General features: G+C 39.5%; 1 protein-coding gene across 1 annotated transcript in view; it reads right to left on the bottom strand.

Moving 5' to 3' along the window:
* Window positions 1-25597, bottom strand: part of LPCAT2 (lysophosphatidylcholine acyltransferase 2) — a 65697-nt gene extending 40100 nt beyond the window's left edge. The window contains exons 1-8 of the mRNA XM_032324097.1: window positions 25244-25597; window positions 13634-13773; window positions 10730-10947; window positions 9105-9217; window positions 7112-7172; window positions 6030-6088; window positions 4723-4757; window positions 401-455 (exon numbers count right to left, since the gene is read on the bottom strand). Of these exons, the coding sequence (XP_032179988.1) occupies window positions 401-455; window positions 4723-4757; window positions 6030-6088; window positions 7112-7172; window positions 9105-9217; window positions 10730-10947; window positions 13634-13773; window positions 25244-25414 (852 nt within the window). The 5' untranslated portion in view covers window positions 25415-25597. The remainder of the gene's footprint in view (window positions 1-400; window positions 456-4722; window positions 4758-6029; window positions 6089-7111; window positions 7173-9104; window positions 9218-10729; window positions 10948-13633; window positions 13774-25243) is intronic.
* Window positions 25598-26235: the final 638 nt, after the last annotated feature.

Genomic DNA, 26235 nt, shown 5'->3' with positions numbered 1-26235 from the left:
AAGGATTCACAAAGTGAGGGCTTCTGCTTTGACAGAACATACTCTTCCAGGAGCTAGAGCTAGGACTCCATCAACTGCAAGAGCTCGTCTGTGAGGAAGTGAAGCCTACCAATCCCCAGGGCAGAGGTCAGCATTGAAAAGAATAAGAGAGAGAACAATTATGCAAATCTAGTCAGCCAAGGGCGGCTAAGGGCGGAAGGTCCCAGAAGTTAGCAATACTTCCTGGTATTCAGGGCTGGATCTGAGAGCCAGGTGGACAATATGTAAAAGACCAGAGCTCATTTTAGGGGGTGGGTTTAACTTTCAACCTCTCTGTACAGCTGGGGTCCCTAGACTAGACGTTCGAAAGAAAAGGGAAGGCCAAATGTCCGGTTCCGAGGCTGCGTGTTGACAGACTTACCTCAACTTCCACCTTTGTGAAGGGCTGGCAGAAAGTAAGCATACAAAGCTGAATGCTGAAGAGAGAAAAAGAGCAGGCCATCTTTATGTGGTAAGACAAGTATCAACTAATATTATTACTCAACTTTCCTTTCTTTGTACACGAGCACCGTCATGTCACACTTCATATATATTCCGCATTTATGTGTGTCACCGGGCCGCTGTAGCATGGGCTTAACAAGTGTTTGTGATGTTCAAAAGTGAAATCACCAAATGCAATAGCAAATATGTCCTTGTGAGTCAGAGCTGCGGCTCAGCACACTAACCCCCCAATTTGAGGTCTCCTTGACAACTTGGGCTCGTAGGCCCAGACCCTAGAGGAACCACCGAGGCCACATTTAAGTTATGTGAATGTGTTATGAGTAGAACATTACATTTCTAAACTCTTTTCTGATATGAAAAAGAAAAAGAAAAAGAAAAAAGACATCAGAGGGCCTTTCACTAACAGCAGAAACTTTATCATAATTTCCCAATTAATAGTCAGTGTTTTAGTTATGGAGAAATTTTCTTTCACTGCAAAGCTAGACAAAAGACAAGGCTTTAAAGTGATTATAACCAACCCTCTCAAGGAACATTTCTGGGACAGTCGTTTCTATGTGTGGTTTCCTAATACATCTTTAGACTATTGGGATGCGACATCAATGGGATTTTTATTTCACCTCATTTAGACAGATGAGGTGGCTGAATGGCTTCATCTACATGTTTAAGAGAACAGCCAACCTGTTTTTGCTCTTAAGAAACTAAAATTGGGGCACCTGCGTGGCTCAGTTGGTGAAGCATCTTACTTTTTTTTTTAATTTAAAAAATTTTTTATAAACATATAATGTATTATTAGCCCAAGGGGTACAGGTCTGTGAATCACCAGGTTTACACACTTCACAGCACTCACCTTAGCACATACCCTCCCCAATGTCCATAACCCCACCACCCTATCCCTACCCCCTTACCCCCGGCAACCCTCAGTATGTTTTGTGAGATTAAGAGTCTCTTATGGTTTGTCTCCCTCCTGATCCCATCTTGTTTCATTTATTCTTCTCCTACCCCCTTCACCTCCCATGTTGCATCTTCACTTCCTCATATCAGGGAGATCATATGATAGTTGTCTTTCTCTGATTGACTTATTTCGCTAAGCATGATACCCTCTAGTTCCATCCATGTTGTTGCAAATGGCAAGATTTTGTTTCTTTTGATGGCTGCATAGTATTCCATTGTGTATATAGATACCACATCTTCTTTATCCATTCATCTGTTGATGGACATCTAGGTTCTTTCCATGGTTTGGCTATTGTGGACATTGCTGCTATAAATATTCGGGTGCATGTGGCCCTTTGGATCACTACGTTTGTATCTTTAGGGAAAATATCCAGTAGTGCAATTGCTGGGTCATAGGTTAGTTCTATTTTCAACATTTTGAGGAAGCTCCATGCTGTTTTCCAGAGTGGCTGCACTAGCTTGCATGCCCACCAACAGTGTAGGAGGGTTCCCCTTTCTCTGCATCCTCGCCAGCATCTGCCATTTCCTGACTTGTTAATTTTAGCCATTCTGACTGGTGTGAGGTGTTATCTCATTGTGGTTTTGATTTGTATTTCCCTGAAGGCATCTAACTCTTGATTTTGGCTCAGATCACGATCTCAGGTTCCTGAGACGGAGCCCTATGTTAGGCTCTCCATTCAGTGGGGAGTCTGTTTGAGATTCTCTCTCTCCCTCTGCCTCTCCCCACTCCTGTGCTCTATCATCTCTCTCTTTAAAAAAAGAAAGAAAGAAAGAAAGAAAGAAAGAAACTAAAATATGATTTATCTATAAAAAATTACTTAAAGGACTTACTTCAGAGAAGAGATTCAGAAATTTAAACAAGGAATTTAGTTAAAAGAAGGAATTTAGGTAGATGTACCAATTCCACATATAATTCTAAATTGTGAATGTAAGTATCAGTTCTCAAATTTTCCATCTGAGAGGAAAACGATCTTTTACTATCAACCACAAGCAAGCAAAATCAATCCACATTATTTACCATGAAGTAAATTATTCTTGAATTATCTAAATTGAGATTTGGAATTTAGCAATTCAAACAGATTTATCTGTTCTGACTGCTGTAAGAAAGAAAGACAGACAAAGACAGGAAGGAAGGCAAGGTGGATGGGAGAGATGGGGGCCAAGGATGGAGGAAGGAGTCAGGCACAAGACCTCATTCAAGCTGTGTTGTCTACACTACACACAAACCAAACACCTCTTGGACCCCCACAAAAAAGCTTTTCCATAGCTTCCCCTTCTCTAAGTGTACTCCCTAAGTTTACTACCCCTCTCCCTTAGGCTATTTGCCTTAGTACAGACTCTCTTCCTTAGAATCTCAGTCTAGACTTGCCCTTAGAGCGAGGGCAACTGAGGAAACGGACTTGACAGTAACAGCCCAGTGTTAAATACGCCCTGAAACCCACTGGAAGATAGAAGTGGAAATGAGAGTCACCCCGGGCAGGCACCATGTGGCATCTGGACAAAAGAAAATCGTGCCTTTTGAGGATTTTGTGTTTATCGGTCCTAAGAAATCTTCACCTCTGGAAAAATGTTTTCCCTCTCTTTTTTGATCGCCGGCTTCTATTTTCTTTTTCCCTTTATCACACACGTCCCAGGTTAAAAGGCTGGATTAACCCAGCCACTCCATTTTCTATCCTGATTCCCCTTCCAGGAAGGCCTTCCTGTATTTGTGCTGCCACACAAGTTACACAAGGCACACTGACCCCGCAGGTCACTGTGGCCGTAAGGAGCTTAAACTGTAAAGGCCACGAAGACAACACACCTCAGGACACACACCTCAGGACACCCAGATTTTAGGCACTTCCTTTTCTATAATGCTTTCATACAGTTTGATCCTCCTCACTGGCCCTTGTCTAAAAAGCTGAAAACCAGGAACTCAAGATCAACAGTGACACAAAACATGTATTCTGGCCAAAGGAATAAATCGATTTCCAGAGGAGTTAAAGATCACATAATGCCTAGATGTCCTTCGCAATCGATGGTCTTTATTTTGAGTGTCACTTACTTTGACTATGAAGGACCCAAGCATAATAGGAACATATGTGCCTCATGTGTTAATAACCACTAATGCATATAACTGGCCCGTCAGTTACCTACTCTGATTTAAACTTATTATTTCAGTGCAATTCACACATGGAGAAAATCGGTATGCAGTAAAAGAAAAAAAAATCAGACTTTCATATGTTATTGGGATGATCTAAGGAAGTCACAGGGTACTTACACAAGGCAAATGAGGATTCCCTTTAAATATGTCCAAGTGGTTGTCTGTGCATCAACAATGTTATGTAAACTCTGTGCTCAGTATCAAAAGGCACTGCTGGGGAAGGCCCAAGGCAAAGCCCTCCAATCCAGGCATTTTATCCAAGGCTCTCACCGCAGTGTGGATGGGCTCAGACTTAATCCAGGGGGAAGTCAATCAAAGGTCTTGAGGGAAAGTAAGTTTCTACATGTTCTGTTCTTTCTAAAGGCCTGTTTCACTTCAGCTGGCTTACTGGTGAGCTGTTTCTCTCCTCTCTTAAATGTTTATAGAAACTGCTGATCCCCATGCTTTTAGAATCCAAGAACGGAACTGAAAGCTTAGCTATTTTCTCAGCTCAGATCAGACACATCACGGCTATTTCAGGCCCTATGACGCAATGGCCCTGGACTGCTTAAACCGATAGAGTAAAACAACAATGGAGACACCAGCTAACATGTCAAGCCAGCAATGGAAATAAAACTACAAGATTAAAGCTAAGTAGGATGCAAACCAGGTCACTGGACGGGTTCTTAAGAATTGGTAGATACATGCTTGAGACCCATAAGACATGGCAGACAAAATTCTGCACATGGGAGGGGTTGGGGGTTTAACGGGCAAGAGAGTGATGCTCTCTACAGAGACTTCTCGGTGACAAGATTTTAGGAGCTGATTAGAAATCTTTACTTTTAGGGGTACCTGGGTGGCTCAGTTCATTGGGAGTCTGACTCTTGATTTCAGTTCAAGTCCTGTTCTCAGGGTTGTGAGATCGAGTCCTGCATCAGGCCCCGACTCTAGCTCAGTGGGTGAAGTCTACTTGTCCCTCTCCCTACCCCTCAGTTCCACACACACTCTCTCTCTCAAATAAATACATAAACAAATAAAAGCTTAAAAAAAGAGAAATCTTTACTTTTACAGAAAAACAAGGCTTATTTTAAAAAAAAGGAATAAGTGATCTTTTTTTTCTTCACTTGAATAAAATTCAAATAAACCAATAATAAAGAGAAGTGACTTACAATGTATATCCTTGCCATGTCCAAGTCACGGTATCCTATAATAACACAAGTATTTAGACTGTCAGTTCAGTGAAAAAATGCCAAATAAAAGCCAAATCTTTAAAAAAAATCTTATTTTAATATTGGTATTCACATACTTTCCTTCTGAATTAAAAGCAGTATGTTGAAATGTAAAACGAGACTATTATCAGCAGGGCATTACTCTGTGAATTCTTGGATTATGTATCGACATACCAAAATCCGTTTTCCATATGTAAACACCTATCTTTTTAAGGAATTAAGTTGCTCTTAATTTTTAATAAAATTATGTGCATGTTAGCTATCTTTCTCCTAATATGAACATAGCTAGGTAATTAATTTGCTAACAAAACCCAGAATATAACCGTTCTCAACCAAAGGCGGTGGGGGAGGCAGGTATTTGGAACAGATTAAAGTAATACATAGTGAAAGAATTTCAGTAGGTGTCAAATAGGCAGAAGTATAAGTAAATTTTGATGGATTCTAATTTTTTTAACCACGGATATCAAAAGTTTGAGAAGCCACTGAAAGAAAAGCTGACTTGAGCAAGAACTCTTGACCTTAAATAACACAGGTAGCTAATTATAGCCTGCCTTTTTATGTAAAGTCTCTAGTAGGGAAAGTTCCTCTAAAAACCAAAACAGATTCCAGAAAATCTTTCTTTAGCGAAATGGTGGCACTGTCCATATCCAGAGGACGACAGTGTACCTGGCTGGAGCAGAGAGACTGTCTCCTAAGCCAACTATGCACTTTCTGTAGGATGACAGGTTCTTTCCCTATCTATCTTCGTATTTAAGTTACTTGCTAAGAGTCACACAGCTAGTCAGTATTGAGCCAGAAATGAAACACCAAGCCAACCCTAAATTTATCCTGCTACACCAGTTATCCTTTCAGCAATAACCACTGAATCAGGAAAAGTCTCCTTTGGGGCTTAGTGAAAATCACAAACTATAAGCAAGTCTTCTGCTACCCAGTCTAAGAAGACCTTGAATCTGAGACTTACTGGTACCATTACCTTGACAACAGAGTAGAAGCTAAGGAAATGCTTTCCTGGAGCTTAGTAACAGCAGAGACAGAATATAATATTGGTGTCCCAAGTACATGCCTATCTTGCAAACTTCTAAATCCTTCACATGGCAAGGGGAATGGGGTCTGCTCATGTTCATCCACAGTAAGTCTATTCAGGACTACATTCAAAGATTAAAAGAAAATTTGTTAAAAGATTTGCTAGAAAATTTGTGCTGTTGGGAACGTCTGAGATTTTTGCCACTGTAAAACACTATGCTTACCAGCTTGTTTGGATATCTGAGGAGGATTGGCTGCACCGGAACTCCGGGAATGAAGGCTCCTATAACCACAGTGAAATATTATAGCATCTTCCTTATAGGACTATACAGTTTACAGTGAAGAAAATTAATAATAAGCGATATACCTTTCTTTACTGGTTTAAGAGTACACATAAACTATTTGCTAAAGGTTGGTAAATCCCTGGTGTTTACCAAAACGAAAGCATTCTAAAATTCAGAGTTATGAAACCGAAATATTTATGTTATGCCCAAGTTGCTGAAAATATTTATTTACATCTCCACGTGTTCTCATTTTCCAAATACTCATTATTCAAAAAAAATTATTAAATTATTTTTAATAATAAAAATATAAAAATTTTTAATTTTTTGTAAAAAAATAATTATTCAAAAAAATACTCATTATTTTACAAGACCAAGAGAAACTGAGGAGAACAAATAAATAAAATAAAATACAAATAAAATAAAAAGTAAATAAAAGCAAATACCTGGGAGCAAAGACTATCCCACTTACTAGAAGTGAGTTCTAACTTTGGCTCTGGGCATTCTAGTAGCTAATACAAAAACATGTTAAAGCATTACCAGTTACTAGGAAATTATGTATGAAATTACACATTACTATGAAATTAGTGACTTTATAATTTTTTATAAAAAAAGGAGTAAAGCAAAGAATGCATCTGAAGGCTTTATAATGATCACCAAAATAGTTTTGTACTGGATAATGCAGGAACTGGAGTGCCTATAAGAGTATCCTTGGAGGAAAAGAAAAATCTGTCAGTGGTTTCTGTGTGTGTACATGTGTGTGCACACGTACACAACTGGATACAATATCAAATATGGTTCACACGTACACACACACACACACACGCAAATATGCACAACAATCCAAGGAAGAAGGGGTTATGAAACTAAAACAGAAAGTAAAGGAGTGAGTTTTGAGGATTTGCAATGTTAAAAACTTTCTACTGGGAAATGCCCAGCACAAACAAGCTGTTTTGTGTATTAGTATCAAACCATTTGAGAAACCGTTCATATTTTGTTATAGTACATAATTTAATTGATCTCACCTGGTTTAAAAGTAATCAAACAGGAACGATTAGTACAAGTACCTTCTGGGAAAACTAGTATCTTGGGAGAAAAGGAATACATAGATTTAATATTTCAGTCTAATTAATAGATTACCTCTTTACTCATTCTTATGAATTCACAAAGAGCTGCCAATTCTTATAATACAAAAGTGAAATAAAAGGCTAATATTTGATGCTATGGAAAGTTAGAATCGGATTATCCAGTTTTCCTCTAAAATCACTATTGTCTGACCAATTGGTATAATTAGTAAATGGATTAAATCTCTGAATAGAAAATACATTTAATAAATGTTTCTTAATGACGATGCTAATGATTTGGATAAACTTAAAAGAAGATGCACGCCCTAGGTCATGGCCAAAGAGGATATTAAATTCTTTCCTCTTCTGCTATTCATCCTTAACCGAATCATTACTACTTCCTTGTTTCTGTTTTCCCATTCAAGGATCTTCACTCCTACAACATACAGTTCAGGGATATTTGGAGGAGGGAAAAAGGAGAAAATACTTACAACACGCTTTATGCTTACTTGGGTTAGTAGACATATGGAATACAATTCAGTATCTTTTTTGAGAAAGTATTTTTAGCTTTTAACATAGTCTTTTCTGTTCTTCATGTGAAAGTCACACAGTACAGTTAGTTTCCCCATTAAGTGAACAAGCTGGATTTTCTGAAGCTTTTAGAATTTGGCAATGATTGAATCATAACTACATAAAATAAAAACAGAAAGTTCCTGTACCCACAGTAGTTAGTATGTGTAATTATTTGGTATTTTTTAAAATGATAATTAGAAAGGGAAAACATTATCAGGCAAAAGTGCTACCACAATGGGTTATTTATAAAATAAAAATGATAAGTGTATGCAATTTTACCCCCCAATTTAAAAACAAAAACAGGTTTCCTATCACAACTGGTTACGATATCAAATATGGTTCCTTCAATGGAAACTCTATAGCTACTCTATTAATGAGTAGATACAGTGGAAATAATAACATCTCCGACCTGGAAGGGGGCATTAAAAGCCATCCAGTATGCCAATGCTTGAATTCTTTCTACAATATCCCCCCCAAGTGGTTGCTTAGTCAGTGCCTGAAAATTCTTACTATTTCAGATCAGATCATTGTACATCTGGACAGAAAGTTCCTTGAGATGAGCTGAAGTCTTACCAATTTGTTAACTTTGGCCTACCAGTCCTAGATAGAGTCCCTGGATCCAAAGAGAAAAACCGAACCCTCTATTCCAAGTGCTGTTTCTTCCTGGTCACTTTTTAAAAATCATTCCTCACATGCCCTGGTTTCTAAACCTCCTGGTGGATTTAGAAACCCACATATTCCTCTTGGTATTTTAACATCTACTCATCATCATGGGTGGCCAGATCACTGCAGATCATGAGTCCTGCTAGAGTCCCCTGCTTATACCGAGGACAAGGTAGAGTATTACTGACCAGAATTACCCAGGAGGCTCCCTTTATCCAGAAAATATCGCCCCCCCTCAACTTCAAAAGGCATTCTAGGTGATGGGGTTAGTAAGATGGTCTGAAAGTCTGAAAAAGTTCTATAAGTGATTCTGATGTACCCCCTGAAGTGAAAAACCCTGCCTAAATAAACTTTGGACAAGATTAAGATGATAATCGCTTTAAAAAAAAAAATAAGTAAACCTACCATATTATTGAGCAGAATTGAGCTTTGATATTTTGTCTTTAAGATAATAAATAAATTCAGAGGTAGAGAATTACTTTTTATGACATAAAGCAAAAAAATTGTTTCAGAGTTTGGAGGATAAGAGAGAATGATATATTTAATCCCATGGAGTTTCTCATAGGGAAGAGGACTTTTTAATACTTACTCATTTGTTCTGTTTCTCTTATGCTGAAGACACCCAGCACGGGTGTCCCCAGATGCTGCCATCTGTGGGTCTAAATGATTTCCACGTATGCAGTAAGTAAACTCGCAATATATCTAAATGGACATTTACCTGTGGCCATTGCCCTCCTGATGTTGCTCGCCTTACTATTTCATTTATTGTGTTTTTTCGAGAGTCCGGATCCACCCGGGACACCAGCACTGGCTGCAGAGCTCTTAACAGTCCTTTAAGACAAACAAAAGGTCAGAGCCAAGTCTTTTTTTTTTTGGCTAAAGCTATCAGAGCAATGATACTGGATAAATCATAAAACAATTTTTATGTAAAGTTAAAATATAGCAAATCAAAGAGAACTTTAAAAAAATCTGTTTTAATTCACAGTTTCTAAGAAGGGTTTTGCGTTTTTTTATATAAATACAAGGATATCATTGGTATAACAGAAGTTAGCGGCAAGAATACGAAAGGGAACAAATGCAGTTTTCTCCCTGAAGGTCGTCTTCCTCAACTGACAATCAACCTTTGGAATATATACTACAAGATTATCTTGTTTTATTTTAGGAATAGCCTGACAACTGACTAGGTGAATTCAGAGTACACACAGGTAGGGAGCAATTATTAATTTTATTAACATTTTCAGCACGCCAGTCTTCTAAGTGGGGAGCTTTCTCATACAGGCATAATAAACCTCAGTTTACTGAACATCTTTTTTTTTTTAACGTGCTTATTTATTTATTTGTTTATTTGACACAGAGAGAGAGACAGCGAGAGAGGGGACACAAGCAGGGGGAGCAGGGCACCCAATGTGGGGCTTGATTCCAGGACTCAGGACCTCAGGATCACAACATGAGCTGAAGGCAGATGCTTATAGACTGAGCCACTCAAGTGTCCCAATTTATTGAAAATCTACTGCTAAACAGTTTTTCATGAAAATGCCATATTATACAAAGCAAGGTGCTTACAACGGGAAAAGAAAGAGAGACAGAGAGAGGGAAAGAAGAGAAAGAGTGTGTATGTGCGTTTTTCTTAGCCGAGTGACAAAGTAGCAGGAACTATGCTATTTCTCCAGAGTGCCAAGGTAACATCAGGCAAATTCCGCACCTACTCTCTCGCCACTGGATGCTTGAAATAACCTTGGGACGACTGGGAGCGGTTGCTTAGAGACCCGCACCCTAGGGAGGGACCAAAGCATCTGGTGGGATACACATCTCACTGACTTCATTATTTTTTATGGCAGGAGGCACTTCTTGTTCCACATCATAGTTTTCAAAGAGTTTCACGTTGGTCCCTCATGGAGACTCTGGGGCAATAATAAGCAAACAGAGTTAAGAGGAAAGACTTCATGGGTCTATCAGCCCAATACCCCAAAGAGAAATTCGTGAAATAGCATGTAACCAGTGTTTTCACAAATTCTTCAGTTACATTCTCTCTCTCGAAAAACCAAACACGTTTGGGACTTGAAAGCTGGTCTTTCTAGCTAGGTATACAAACACTAAGCAGTGATGGGACGGTGACAAAAATAAGAATTTGAAAGAATTCTAAGGGTACAGACAGGGAGGTCTTTAACCTTTACCATAAATTCCTTCCTTTCATATAGTTCCTCACTAGAAGTAAGGAAATAGTTTTGAAGTGTTTCATTATTTGAGAGTTTTTAAAAAGCCCACTGATAAACGATAGTTTGGTGTTTGTTTTAAGGCGAACCATGAGCATGAAAATATCTATGTTGTCTTACAAGTACTTACTGCCAATCAGAGGAACCTGTGCATTCTCGTTTCGAGAGACCATCGAGGGCAACCCGGCTACGACACAGGCGATCCCATCAAAGAATGTGGAATGGGGGGCAGCGACAAAAATCGGGGCCTCCATGGGTCTCGCCACCTTTCCCTTCACAGTAACTATGAACCCCATTGACAAGAACATGGCATGACCCAGAATCTTCAAAACTGGTTGACTGATTTTCCTTTGGAAAGAAATACAAAAAAAAAAAAAAAAAAGACAGAAAGAAAGGAAGAAAAGAAAAGACACAATTAGTCTTGCTAATCTCAGCTAACAGCAGGGCTTTGCTCTAAAACACAACACAAAAACCCAAACGTGTCAGAATACTTCATTTTAAAATATGAGCTAAGAATAGCTTGCAGTCATACGAAGCATTCTTTCCACCAGCCACTATTCTAAGGACTTTAGATTTCTTTAATCCTCAGCCCAATTTTATGAAATGGGTATTATTTATTAGCACCCTTATTTTGCTGCTGGGAAACTGAGGCAGAGAGAAGCGAAATTTCCCAAGGATGTATGGCTAGTAAGTGACTCCACTGACAACACACATCTCCCACTGAGAAGCCCACGTGAGTACAGTCCTTCAGAGCAGATACCTTGGGAACGTACATTTGGGTAATAAAGATGCTACTATCTCCCCCAAAGACTTTTGGAACTCTCGTGCTGAATCTGTCCTCGGAGTAATTTTTTTTTTAAAGCCTTATTACCTAGACCATTATAATTCTTAGACATCATCAAATATTTTAGAAGGTAAATTCGCCATCTCACTTCCTTGGAACATAGATGCACTTAATTTCAGATATCGAATTGCTTCCTTTTTAAAAAGAATTTCTGTCATTAGAAAATAATTCATTGAACTGTGCCCAGGTGACCTGCACTAGACACACGAGACAAATAAGACCCAGTCTTAGTCCTTGAGTAGCTCAACTGAGTAGGAAGACAAAAACCCACTTCTAGAAATGCAAACACAGAATAGGCATCTGAGATTGTGAATAAGCATACAGCTTTTCATGGAAAGCAAAACATGTGCATTTCCCATAACACAGCTAATGGGAGGCTTAAAAAATAGGCTTCCTGGGATGTCTGTGTGGCTCAGTTGGTTAAAGGGCTGCCTTCGGCTCCGGTCATGATCCCAGCGTCCTGGGATCGAGTCCCACATTGGGCTCCTTTCTCAGTGGGGAGCCTGCTTCTCCCTCTGCCACTCTGTCTGCCTGTGTGCTCTCTCTCTCTCTCTCTGACAAATAAATAAATAAAATCTTAAAAAAAAATACATTTCCTGTCTAACTCTCTCAACAGTCTTGTCAAATGCAGCGAGGGGCTAGGAAGCAACCGGCCACTGAGGAAGTTTTGCTGTAAGGAGAAAGTAAGACACAGAGAACCAAAACACTTTTCCAGAGGGCACGGGGAAAAGACTGTATCTCTCCTTCTTGCTCTTTCCAGTTCAGATGTCTATTTACCTAAGAATAAAAAGCTCACCCCGTTAACCAAATTTCCACACCTACTATTTTTGATTTACAGCGATGTAAATTCTGACAATTGCATTCTAAAATATCCCATGTTCAAAGCTGTTGGACACTTCCACTCAAATGATTTCAAAAAGGCTAAAAGTTGGGTGCTGCATAATTAACGTCAATGTTACCTGTTTGAGAATAAGTAGAGATACTTGCTTAATAGGCAAAAATAGAACTTTTTTTTTCCCCTAACATTTATTAAATCTGTTTTCTGGATTCTTGGACTATTCCCTCCATCATTATAGGGCTCCATAAGCCATTAACGATAGAAACCAAAGGGGTAATTGAAAGGGATGGGCACATCATGGAAAAAACAAAAAACCAAAACCAAAAAACAAAACCCAAAAAACGAACCTCTCATAAAGTAATTTTTAGTGACATACAACCTTGAGCTCTAAAACAAAGCAGTGCAATTTCCAAGGATTGAGGTAGTATTAGTTCTCTGGGGACACTGCCAGCCTTGGATTCAGTAACCAGCCTTGGGCTGAATGTTGACATTTATTTACTAGAACATGAACTGGATGGTGAATTGCATATTTTTAAAAGTTTCTAGAACAGTGGTTTTCAAAAATTTTTGGAGGACATTCTCTTTTGAGATTTGGATGGAAGGAATGGACCCTGCGTACAAAGAAAAAAAAATGTGCACAATTTTAGAAAGTTCGACAGTGCCCTAAAACTCAGCAATGGCTTCCCATTCCAAGGAATGCACATTTTAAAAGGCTTCACTCTCAGGATAAAACATAAGGCAACAAGTTGGCTCTGTCCCAGGGGAGTGAACTTTGACCAGTAACTTTGTTAATTTGTGCTAAGTCTATTCTCTAACACCCCCCTAAGGAGATAATGCTTGAGAAGCAATTCCATTCTGCTTCTACGCTGATGTTTTAAAAAGGCTAGGCTCTACTGATTAAGAATTAAACTGTGATTAACAATAATCACTGAAGTATTCAATACACTGTAACTGACCTGCCTAATTATGCCACTGCAGAAAATACGTAGTTACTATGAAGGGACAAAAGCCAATGTCAAGACTGAGGGAGAGCAGAAGAAAGGCATTTTTCAGCTGTAATAGTTTCAGGCCTACTACCTGGGTCTTCCAGAACAAGGGATCTATCGCTTTTCAGCAATAACTCAGAAAACCACATTTTAATACTAGGAAATTACAGCTTCACCAGATTATCCCAAGGTGCTCAGGCAGCAATTTCTCCAAATGATTAATTAATAATCGTTTCATCTGAGAAATGGAAATAAATGGTGACTACTGAGTTGGCAGCAGTAGCTAAAGCTATCGATCGATGACTGAACTATGGTAAACTCTTCTTTATTTGATTTACTTAACATTTAGACATTATTCTTTCTTACCTCCTCCAACCAGTTATTGGATGGGTCAGCTTTTCGGGACAGCATACAGTTGAAAGGGCGGCAAATGGCCAGGCGAGTAATACAATTAATGCGACCAACAAGACGCGGATTGGAAGCAGGATAATTCCAAGAAAGAAAATCTGAAAGCACAAAGTTAAAAAAAAAAAAAATAGATGAATGGACAGTATTTTAATGTTCTGGCTATCAACCAGAAACACAGAAGAGCAACGTTTTGTGTCATTCATGTGTTCATTAAAGGATGAAATGAATATTACCCCGCGCCAGACATGAATCTCAGCTCAAAGAAAAATAATGTACTATATCCTGCTGTACACCACCTACAATGTAGCAAAAGCAACAGTGAAGAAAACCAGGCACTATAAGAACATCTTATCTGTTCGTTAAGGAAAGTGACTAGAGGATGTTGGGGAAATGCAGTATCTCACTACACAGTCAGGGAAAGCTTCCTGGAGGAGCTGAAGGCTGAATGGTCTTGAAAGACAAGCAGAAGCTAGCAAGGTAAGAGGGGAAATTGGTTTTTGAGAGCTATCAATAGAAGGAAGAGTGTTAATGAAGGTATTAGAGTGTGAACGAGTAAGTGCGTTTTTTTTTTTTTTTAAGATTTTATTTATTTATTTGACAGAGAGAAATCACCGGTAAGCAGAGAGGCAGGCAGAGAGAGGAGGAAGCAGGCTTCTCGCGGAGCAGAGAGCCTGATGCAGGGCTCGATCACAGGACCCTGGGATCATGACCTGAGCCGAAGGCAGAGGCTTAACCCACTGAGCCACCCAGCCGCCCCATAAGTGCGTTATTTTATAGACCTGCCAGTCCTTTATAACTAACGACAGTAAGAAGATGGAGAAGGAAAAAATAAAATAAAAAACAAGTAAGAATAAGAATGAAAGTTAGTAAGAATGGCCAATAATACATGAATGCTTATTATATAATGGGCGCAAGAAGCACTTGGCATATAGGGACCCATTTGATTCCTATAACCTTAGGCTGTTTTATATATGGGAAAAGAATGGCACAAAGGAACTTAAGTGATGCTACTTAAGATCATACTTACTGAGTGGGGGGAAGGGTTGAATGCAGCTTGGTTACAAAGCCTTTGCTCTTAATCCTATACCATATTGACTTTTTTTTTCTAAAAGATTTAAAAAATTTATTTGTCAGAGAGAGGGAGAGAGAGAGCACACACAAGCAGGGGGAGAGGCAGAGGCAGAGGGAAAAGCAGGCTCCCTGCTGAGCAAGGGCCCAATGCGGGACGGGATCCCAGGACTCTGGGATCATGACCTGAGCCAAAGGCAGATGCTTAATTGGCGTCCCACCATATTGACTTTTTTCATGCATGCTAAATTATCCTTCTATTAGCCAACCACACTATTCAAACAGCGCTGTCCTTCTGCTTTTCCTGGCCCTTAATGTGAATCTGGGCATCATCAAATAATTTATGAGGAACACTAAAATGATCCTACTTTTCTGTCAGACGATTTAACATCTAATTTGATCTCTGTCAAATTATGTGTGTGCATGTGTGCGTGTTTGAAGTCAAAATTATACAAGGAAATGCACAGCTCTTCAGTAGATAGCTGAGGGTTTTTTTTTTTTAAAGATTTTATTTATTTATTTGACAGACAGAGATCACAAGCAGACAGAGAGAGAGGAGAAATCAGACTCCCTGCAGAGCAGAGAGCCCGATGTGGGGCTCGATCCCAGGACTCTGGGATCATGACCTGAGCTGAAGGCGGAGACTTTAACCCACTGAGCCACCCAGGTGCCCAACTTCGTGAGTTTTCATAAATGTGTGCTCTTGTACCTACCACCACCGCAATCAAGACACAGACGATGCCTGTCCTCCAGTCACCTCGGGTCTCTTCCTACCCTCTTAGGCAACCAATGCGAGACTTCTATCACCAGAGATTAGTTTTGTCTGTTCTTGAACGTCATATGAAGGAATCATACATTATGCATTCTTATGTGTCTAAGCTTCTTTCACTTAACGTATTGTTTTTGTAATTCAATTATGTGATTTTGCAAATGAGTAATTCATTATTTTTGATTGCAGAATATGATTCCACTGTATGCATATGGGGCAATTTATTTAGTCTTCTGTTGATCAATCTTTGGCTTGTTTCCCGTCGAGGGCTCTTATGATTGAAGCCCCTATGAACATTCTTGTACAAACCTTTTCACAGATACGTGTTTTCCTTTCTCATCCTGGGAGGGGAATTGCTGGGTTACAGACAGTTCAACTTGATAAGAAACTGCCAAAGTACTCTCCACAGTGATTGTAATAGTTCCAAGTGTTACTGGCAACGTAGGATAATTTTGGTCACTTGCCAACATTTGGTCTTAGGATGCTTTTTTAAAAAATCAACTTTATCAAGGCATAATTTATATAAAATAAAAATGCATCTACTTTAAGTGTGCAGATTATGAAGTTTTTTTTTTCAGATTTTATTTATTTATTTGACACAGACAGAGAGATCACAAGTAGGCAGAGAGGCAGGTAGAGAGAGAGGCAGAAGCAGGCTCTCCACTGAGCAGAGAGCCTGATGCAGGGCTCGATCCCAGGACCCTGAGACCATGACCGGAGCTGAAGACAGAGGCTTAACCCTCTGAGCCACCCAAGTGCCCCAGATTATGAGTTCTTCAAATATATTTCCCTAAGCAAACACCACGGCAGTCAAGATACAGAACAGTCCGATCACCCAAAAAAGTTCCTTTATGCCTCTCAGCAGTCGAAACACCCTCCCTGGCCCTTGGAAGCTGGTGACAGGCTCCTTTTCACCCTAGTTTTGCCTGTTCTAGATTGTCATATAGAAATCACTCAGTAGGTGTTCTTTTTATGTCTGGCTTCTTTCCCTTCAAATGTGAGATTCTCCCACATCGTCATTATGTACCAGTAGTGAACCCTTTTCAATGGCAGAGTTACTATTCCACTGTATGAATATACCATGATTCACTTATCCATTCTTCTTTGTATGGACATTTAGCTATTATGAATATAGCTCTCATGGACATTAATGTTCAAGTCTCTGTGTGGACATAGATTTTGACTTCATCAGGAGTGAAACTGTTGGGTCAGGGTACGGTTAACTTATTATTTTTTTTTTAAGATTTTATTTATTTGAGAGAGAGAGAGAGCATGAGCAGGGGGAGAGGCAGATGGAGAGAGCAGACTCTCCACTGAGCAGGGAGTCCTATGTGGGGCTCAATCCCAGCACCCTGGGATTATGACCTGAGCCGAAGGTAGACTCGTGACCAACTGAGCCACCCAGGCGCCCCAGGGTATGATTAACTTTATAAGAAACTGCCCCATTGTTTTTCCAATGGTTGTATCATCTTACCTCACCAACAAAGTATAAAAAGTTTTTGTTGCTCCACGTCCTCATCAACATTTGGTGTTGTAGCCATTCACGTGGGTATAAAATAATATCTCATGTGGCCTTCATGCACATTTCCTTGATGAACAGTGTGGTTGCACACATTCTTCGTGTGCTTATTGGTCACTCCCTTAACTCTTCATAAGTGTCTGTTCAAGTCTTTGGCCCATTTTTACAGGTTTGTTCATTGTTTCCTTATCAATTTGTAGGAGTTCTTTATATGTTCCACATATAAGACCTTTGTCGTTATATGTACTGAAATATTTTCTCCCAGCCCATGTCTTGCCTTTTCATTTTCTTTTCTTTTTTTTTTTTAAGATTTTATTTATTAATTTGACAAAGAGAGTTCACAAGTAGGCAGAGCAGCAGGCGGGGGCGGGAGGCGGGGGAGCAGCCTCCCTACTGAGCAGAGAGCCTGATGCGGGGCTTGATCCCAGGATCCTAGGATCATGACCTGAGCCAAAGGCAGAGGCTTAACCCACTGAGCCACCCAGATGCCCCGCCGTTTCATTTTCTTAATGGTATCTTTTGATGAGAAGAATTTTAATTCTGATGTAGACTAATTTATCAATTTTTAGTTTTAGTTTTCTGTGTCGCTTCTAAGAAATCTTTACTTACCTCTAGGCCATGATGATATTTTATATTCTCTTCTTCTAGAAGCTGTATGGTGTTAGCTTATTTCAGTCCATGATCCATGTTAAATTACTTTCTGTGTGTGGTATGTGCTAGAGATCGAGGTTAGTTTTCATCCATAGCCTCTATCTGGTTGTCCCAACACCATTTGTTGAAAAGACTTGATACTCGATAATGAATTTTCCTGACAACTTTATCAAAAATCAATCAAACACATATGTGTGGGCTCTCTCTTATGTTTCGTTGCTTGGTTCATCTGCTCTTCTGTCCATACCCCATTCTCTCAACTCTGCAAGTTTTGTGTGTGTGTGTGTGTGTGTGTATTTTAATAAGTCTTAAAATCAGGTACTGTGTTCTGCAGCGTTTTCTTCTTCAAACTTTTTTTGGGCTACTCTAGTTCCTTTGCATTTTCACATATATTTCAGAATTAATTTGCCAGTTTCTACCCCAACAAAAAAGTCTATTGGGATTTTTATTAGGGTTTCATTGAATCTATAGGTCAATTTAGGAGGAATTATCACCATGATAATATTGACTCTTCCAATTTACAGACATAACATATCTCTCCACTTATGTAAAGTTTCATTAATTCCTCACAACAGTGTTTTGTTGTTTTCAATGGTTTGGTTAAATATATTCCTAATTGTTTAATGTTATTTTATTGCTATTATAAACAAGATAATTTAATTTCACATGGCAATTGTTTGGTACTAGTATACAGACATGTAACTGGTTTTAAGTTTTAATCTTATGTCCTACAACCTAGCCAAGTTCAGTTACTAGTTCTAGGTGTTAGCCACTTTGTAGGTTCTTTAGAATGTTCTCCATATACAAACATGACATCTGTGAAATAAATAGTTAGAATTTTTTCTTTCTTTTTGTATTTTTAATTTTTTAAAATTTTATTTTAAATTCTAGTTAGGGGAACATTACAGTGTCCTCCTAGTTTCAGATGTGCAATATAGTGATTCAACAATTCCATGCATCACCCAGTGCTCATCAGGAAGAGTGCCTTCCTTACTCCCCATCACCTGTTTTACCAATTCCCCCACCCACTTCCCCTTTGGTAACAACTATAGGTTTGTTCTCTATGGTTCTGAGTCTGTTTCTCAGTTTGTCTCTCTCTTTTCCCCTTTGCTTATTTTGTTTGTTATTTGTCTGTTTCTTAAATTCCACATATGAGAGAAATCACAAGGTATTTGATTTTCTCTGACTGAGAAAATTCACTTTCTTTTCTCATCTCTCTGTCTTGTAATTCTTCTCTTATTTCATTGCACTGGCTAGGACCCCCAGTTTAACCCTTTCTTATATTTTTTCAGATGCTGTTTTCAAGGTAATGCTAGCCACATATTTTTTACACACTGTCTTCGTTTTCATTCATCTCAAAGTACTTACAAATATTTCTTATGATTTCTTCTTTGAATTACTGATTATTTAGCAGTAATTTAATTTCCACTTATTTGTAAATTTCCTAAATTTCTTATTTTTTTTTAAGATTTTATTTATTTATTTGATAGACAGAGATCACAGGTAGGCAGAGAGGCAGGCAGAGAGAGAGGAGGAAGCAGGCCCCCTGTCGAGCAGAGAGCCCGATGTGGGGCCTGATCCCAGGACCCCGGATCATAACCTGAGCCGAAGGCAGAGGCTTTAACCCACTGAGCCACCCAGGTGTCCCAATTTCTTATTTTTTCCTAATTGCAATCCATTGTGGTTGGATGACATACATTATTATAATCCCCCTACCTTTATTGAAACCTGTTTTATAGCCTACTATAATTGTCTTAGAGAATATTCCTTGGGCACTTGAGAAAATGTGTTTTCTGCTATTGCTGGATGGACTGCTCTCTTTATGTATTTCTTAGTTGAGTGTTGTTCAAGACTTTTTCTTGTTTATATTTTGTTTCATTGTTCTACCACTATTCACAGTGGGGAACTGAAGTCTCTAAGTACTATTGTTGAATTGTGTATTTTCTGCTTCAATTTGTTTTGCTTTGTGTATTTGGTGCTCTGCTCTTAGGTGCATATATGGTTCTAATTGTTTTCTTGATGATGTAACCCTTTTACCATTGTAACGTGTCTTCCTTTACCTCTAGTAACAATGTCTGTCTTAAGGTCTTTTTTATTTAATATTAATATGGCCCTTCCAGTTCTCTCTTGGTTACTGTTTGCATGGTGTATCTTTTTCTATTCTTTTACTTTCAACCTATTTGGGTCTTTGAATCTGAAGTGTGTCTTTTTATATAGTATAGAGTTGGATTGTGTATTTTTATCAATTCTTCCATCTCTCACTTCCATTTATATTTAATGTAATTATTGGTAAGATTTAAATCTGCTCTTTTGCTACTTGCTTTCTACATATCTATGTCTTTTTCATTTCTCTATTTCTCCATTATTACCTTCTTTTATGTTAAGTAATATTTTCTAGTGTACCATCTTAATTCCCTTGTCACTTCTTTTAAAATTAATTTTCTTAGTGGTTGTCCTAAGTGTTCCCAACTTCATTTACAGTAACCTAGCTTGGATTAATACCAACTTAATTATAACAGGATATAAAAATTGTGCGCTAATAGCTCAACTCTATTTCCTCCTTCCTCCTGTTTGCTAATTTTGTCATATAAATTACATCTTATACATTGTATATTTATCAACACAGATTTCTAAACATTGCTTTGTGTGATTGTCTTTTTAAAAAAGATTTATTTATTTTAGAAAGAGAGCATATGTGTGCACATGAGTCAGGGGAGGGACAGAAGGAGAGGAGAGAAGAAGATTCCCCACTGAGTGTGGAGCCCAATACAGAACTTGATCCCAGAATCCTGAAATCATGGCCTGAGCTGAAATCAAGAGTTGGATGCTTAACTGACTGAGCCACCTAGGTGCCCCTATGTAGTTGTCCTTTAATCATGCAAGACAGGGGTGCCTGGTTGGTTCAGTGGGTTAAAGACTCTGCCTTCAGCTTGGGTCATGATCCCAGGGTCCTGGAATTGAGCCCCGTATCGGGCTCTCTGCTCAGCGGAGAGCCTGCTCCCCGCCCCCCGCCGCCTACTTGTGATCTCTGTCTGTCAAATTAATTAATTAATTAATTTTTAAAAAGATCACATAGAAGACAAAAGATTTACAAATAAAAATTATATTTATGGTGTCTTTTATATTTATACATGTAGTTATCTTTACCAGTATTTTGATTTCTTCATGTGGATTGGAGTTACTCTCTAGTGTCATTTCAACCAAAGGTCTCCCTGCAGTATCTCTTTCAGAGCATGTGTACCAGTGACAAATTCTGTTTTTGTTAATTTCTCCTCTATTTTTGAAGGATAGTTTTTCTGACTATATAAATCCTAGTTGACAATATTCTACTTTCAGCACTTTGAGTATATCATCCTATTGCCTTCTAGCCTCCATGGTTCCTGATGAACAATCAGACATCACTCTTATTCAGGATCCCTTTCTGTATGATGAATTACTTCTCTCTTTCTGCTTTCAAGAGTCTCTTTCCTTCTTTGCCTTTTAACAGTTTGATTATGATATGTATAGGTATGGATATCTTTGAGTTTATTATACTTAGAAATCATTAAGCTTTTTGAATGTGTTAATATTTTTCACTAAATTTGGCAAGTTTTCAGCCATTTTTTCTTCAAAAATTCTTTGCCTCCTTCTGTGGCTCCCATTCTGCTTATGTTGACACACCTGATAATATCTTACAGGTCTCTGAGGTTCTGTTCACTTTTCTTCAACCTTTTTTCTTTCTGTTCCTCAGATCAATTAATCTCAATTGAACTATCTTTAAATTTGCTGATTCTTCTGTTTGCTCAAGTCTGCTGTTGAGTCCCTCTAGTGAATTTTTCATTTCAGTTATTGTACTTCTTTTTGGTTCTTTTTAAAATAATTTAAATAATTTCTATCTCTACTGATCGTCTCTATTTGGTGATTCACTGTCTCATATTTTCCTTTCGTTCTTTTCACATGGTTTTTTTTTCCTTTCGTTATTTGAACATATTTAAAATATCTGACTTAAAATTTTTGGATAGTAGGTCCAACATCTGGGATCCCTTGGAGACAGTTTTTATTGACTGCTATTATGGGACATACTTTATTGTTTGTTGCATATTTTGCAATTTTTTTGTTGAAAACCAAACATTTAAAATAATGTAACAACTCTGAAAATCAGATTCTCTTCCATCACCAAGGTGCATTGTTATTGCTATCTGTTGTTGTTATTTGCTTGTTCAGTAACTGTTATGATGTAATTCTATAAAGATTGTATTCTTTGTCATGTGTCCTGTGTGGCTACTGAAGTCTCTGACCAGTTAGTTTGGGAGTCAGCTAATATTAAATAAGATTTCCTTCAGTGCCTGGAATCAGTAAGTTCCTCAATGTTTGTGAAGAGTCTCTGTGCACATGTTGGAACACACCTTCAACACACAGCCAAGTGGAAGTCCACAGCTCTGCCTTAGCTTTTACCTCCTCTTTGTACAAAGCCTGATGGTTAGGTAGAGATGAGAGCTTAGGATAGTCTGTTGTTGTTGTTGTTGTTGTTGTTGGGAATACACACAGACCTATACATGTAGATACCCTTCTAGATTCCCATGAATATGTCAAACCCTTATGGGCATCTCATTCCCTTGCTTCTTCTTGCAAGCTGTTTGGTTAAGCCTATTGTTTGCTCCAATCATTAGTCACTGCCTCAGGTAGCTGTCACGTTCAGCAATTGCCTCTGATTGTTTTGGCAAACACCCCCAGAGAAAAGACTGCAGTGGGTGCCCTCCAAGGCAGGTCAAATAAGCCTTGCAAACAGCCTTGCAAATGACCTAGAAATAATCTTTACTGCAAGAAAGGGCCATAGCATAGATCCTGAAGATAGAGTTAGAGTGAGGTTATAGTATATTCACATAAGCTAACTCACATTCAAAATGTGAATGAACACCTTAATTAAGTTGTCAAATATTGGGCTAATTTTTTGTGTGCCATTTCCAGGTCTGCAACAAATAATAGTATTTAACAGTAAATAAACCAACTTTGATTAACTCTTTGACAAAATAAGAGGATCCCCCATCATATTCTCATTTGGTAATGCATCATCTTTGGAGGGAGACCTTCTTTCAACATTCTGTTAATGTAATCTTCTTCTCTGGATTTTCTTCATAGGCAGAGTTCTTGTTTCTCTTGTCCACTGCTATATCTCCAGAAATTAGCATTGTGCCTGGTACACAATGATATTTAACAAATACTTCTGGTATGATAAATGACCCACAATTACTACCAAACGCTTATTTCAATTCCATATTCTATTGAGGAAATGAAAGCTAGGCTACTTGTTTCCATGCCACTAAGCAGCAGGACCTTAAATTGTCAAAAAGAGAAGGGGAAGGGCAAAGCTAAGTCCTACAAGGAGATACAAAAGTGACTACAGCCCTTAAGCAACATATTGATCATTATTCAAGGTTAAATTTAGTCTGAATTGATCACAGTAAGTCATACTTAAGTGAAAGCATATCGATCTTTTAAACTTGATAATACAGACAATACTGTTTTTCAATCATGTCTGGTTAAATCTTCCCTTTGCGTAGATGTTCAAGCCATTGTTGTAGCCATCTCTGGTCTACATTTTTAATTAAAAACAAAACAACACAAAACAAAAAAACCTAGACCTATTCAATTCCATTTAATACAAATTGTAAATTTTAAATACAGTTTAAGATTTGTAGGCAACATAGTATAGCATAACTATCAATATTAAAATCACCGAACAGTCCAGATTTTTTCACACATTTTCTCACTTAATTTTAACCCCTCTTTGGTGTAAGACTATTTCAATTTAATAAATAAGAAAAGTGAAGTTCAAAGAAGTTAAGTGACTTGGCCAAAGTCATATAACGAACTGATAAACAGCACAGCCTGAGCAGGTTTCCTGACTTACGACTAGTGATCTTTCCATCATACTATAGCTCTCGTAAAGCTATGCGAAAGTGCTCTCCAAATAGTAACAGGCCATGCTATAAAAAAAAAAAAAAGAAAAAAGAAAGAAAGAAAGAAGGAAAGAAAAGAAAAGAAAAGAAAAGAAAAAGAAAACCAACACCAACAATTAGTCTCTTTATAAATATACCACTTTGGTCCTCTCTCCAAAATATGAAGCCAAATAGACATATTTACATTTAAGAATGATTACTTTGACCAAATTAGACTAAAATTAATCTTGAGTGATAGTCCATGTATTTACAAATGTTTCAGAAGTTTTAAGATACAAAGGGGGCATCTGTCCATTTAAAGACATGAAGATTAAATTTTTAAACATTTAGTTTCTTTACAAAGAGATATTACTACATTATCTTCCTCTTCCTCTCTCACACCCTTCTGCAACAGACACCCATTTACCATTACTCTAACCCACTGCGGGGGACAAGTCTCAGTGCATATAAGTGGGCTATGCAAAAATAACACCATTTCCAATCTAAAGTAAAGAAATATGTGAGATGGACAGGACAACATCAAAACCTCTTTTTTCATGCACAGCAACAGGACAAACGTAGCTTGCACACTCTATCTTGTTCTTTGATCGCTAACTGCACCAAAGAGGAAGTCCACAGACCCAAATGTAACTGCTAATGGTAAAAGAACGTTTTACAAGAAAAAGGAAAGAAAAGGAAACTTCCTTTTTGTATTCAGCAGTTTTTAACAGTGGAAGAAAGTTTGGAGAAGTGTTGAATCTAGAAGCTTTTGAGTGAAGACTGATTCAGGACCGAATCAGGATGAAGACTTCTGAACACCTTAAGTTGACCCACATTATCCCTTTTCCTAGACTCTGATTTCCTATCCTTGCTGCTCCTTTCCAGCTAGATCATCCCAGCCTTACTTGTTCTAATTCCAGACCTCCACCTCCTAGACTCTTCACCTCCTAGACTGACTCCACTCCTTCCCTAAGGCAGAAGAAGAAAGAAAGAAAGAAAGAAAGAAAGAAAGAAAGAAAGAAAGAAAGAAAGAAACTTCCCAAGCCCACTCTCCTGTAGATTGCCCAGCCCTCCACTCTAACAAACTCAAGTTGAAGCTCTTGTCACAGACTGATATCCCTTCTCGGCATGGAATGTCTCCTCTGCCACTGGCTCAGCTTTCTCCTGTTTAGGACCTGCCTCTCAGACCCACATGTTCTTTGCATTTTCTCCTCTCACACATCCTTGGACCATCCTCCAAGTGCCCTCAATTCTCATACGCACATCTCTGCCCCTTCCAGACTTATGGTTTTCAAAAGCCTTCACCTTGCAGATCCACATCTCTATTCCTCATGGCCTTTGCTTCTCAGACTTGCGCCCCCCACCCCAGATACCTCCCCACCATATCCACACGCCCCTCAGACAACAGCTCCCCCCCCATCCAGGCCCCGCCCCCGGACCTGCCTCCTCTCTCAGACCCACATCCCTCACCTCTCTCACCTGGCTCCGCCTCCCCTCTCAGATCCGCACCCCTCCCCTGGATCTGCCTCATCTTTCAGACCCACATCCCGCTCCGGATCTGCCTCCTCTTTCGGTCCCACATCTCTCACCTGCGTCCGCCTCCACCGTCAGACCCACGCCCCTCCCCTGGCCCACGCTCTCACCTGGAGACATCTCGCGGCGCCCATCCGCGTCTCCTGCACGAAAGGGTTGGGCACAGGCGGCGGGAAGAAGGACGCCTGGCGGGGCACCATAGGCGGCCGCAGCCCGGCTTTCCCCATGTCCGCGCCCGGCACGGTGGCCGCCACCGCCGCCGCCTCCGCACACTGGCTCATGGCCCAGCCGGGCCGTCGGACCGGACCCAGCGACGGATGCGAAACACGGGAGTTAGCGCCCCGGGAGACCCAGGGGAGGCTTCTCCGGAGTCCCAGCCCGCGGCGGTGCTGCGGGCGCTCCGCGCAGGCGCGAGTCACCTAGACACAGTCCGGTCTCGCCCCACCCTTCTGACTCGGGGCGCTCCGGCCTGGCTCCACCCTCTGAGCGCTAGCCACACCCCTTAAGGTATGGGCTCTTCCTCTTTGGTCATATAGCTCCGCCCCCTGGAGGTGACTTTCTCCCTCAGAGCAGGGCACCCCCAGTGACAGTTTAGGCAGAGTTCTCTGCTTGAGGGTCATGCCCACCTAGAGTACCAATCCCTTTTCTGGGCTCTGTGGCTGACCTTGGCTAAATCGATGTCTCCATGAGCCTCAATTGGCCCCTTCTGTAACATGGGGATATACAGAACTCAGATTTACAGCTGAAAGAGCCTTGACAACGGAGAGATTGGTACCTGGGGTGGAATCTTCCCCTCAAAACATGGACTGATCCTGGGAGATGGCTGTCCAAAGGAAAACTGAGCTTTCCTAATGCTGTTACTAGAAAAAGGCAGAAACAACTTTTGCCTTCCACATTTGATGAGGAACCTGGCCCTGAAAAGGGAAATGATTTGGGCTGTGACTCCATTTCACCCTGAGGAAGTTCAGGGGCCTATCTGGACGTAGATGGATGGGGGGAGGGGGCTGGGTAAGATAAGCCCGAGGTCAGCAGGTCAAGCCCTGAGTGCTGAGAAGCAGAGGCTGAAGATGGGGAATGATTTACAGTTACAGGTCAACTGCTC

This window comes from Mustela erminea, chromosome 19 (genome assembly GCF_009829155.1).
Source record: "Mustela erminea isolate mMusErm1 chromosome 19, mMusErm1.Pri, whole genome shotgun sequence".
Classification (NCBI taxonomy): Eukaryota; Metazoa; Chordata; class Mammalia; order Carnivora; family Mustelidae; genus Mustela; species Mustela erminea.
The sequence above is the reverse complement of the archived record's forward strand: the minus strand, read 5'-3'. Positions and strand labels throughout refer to the sequence as shown.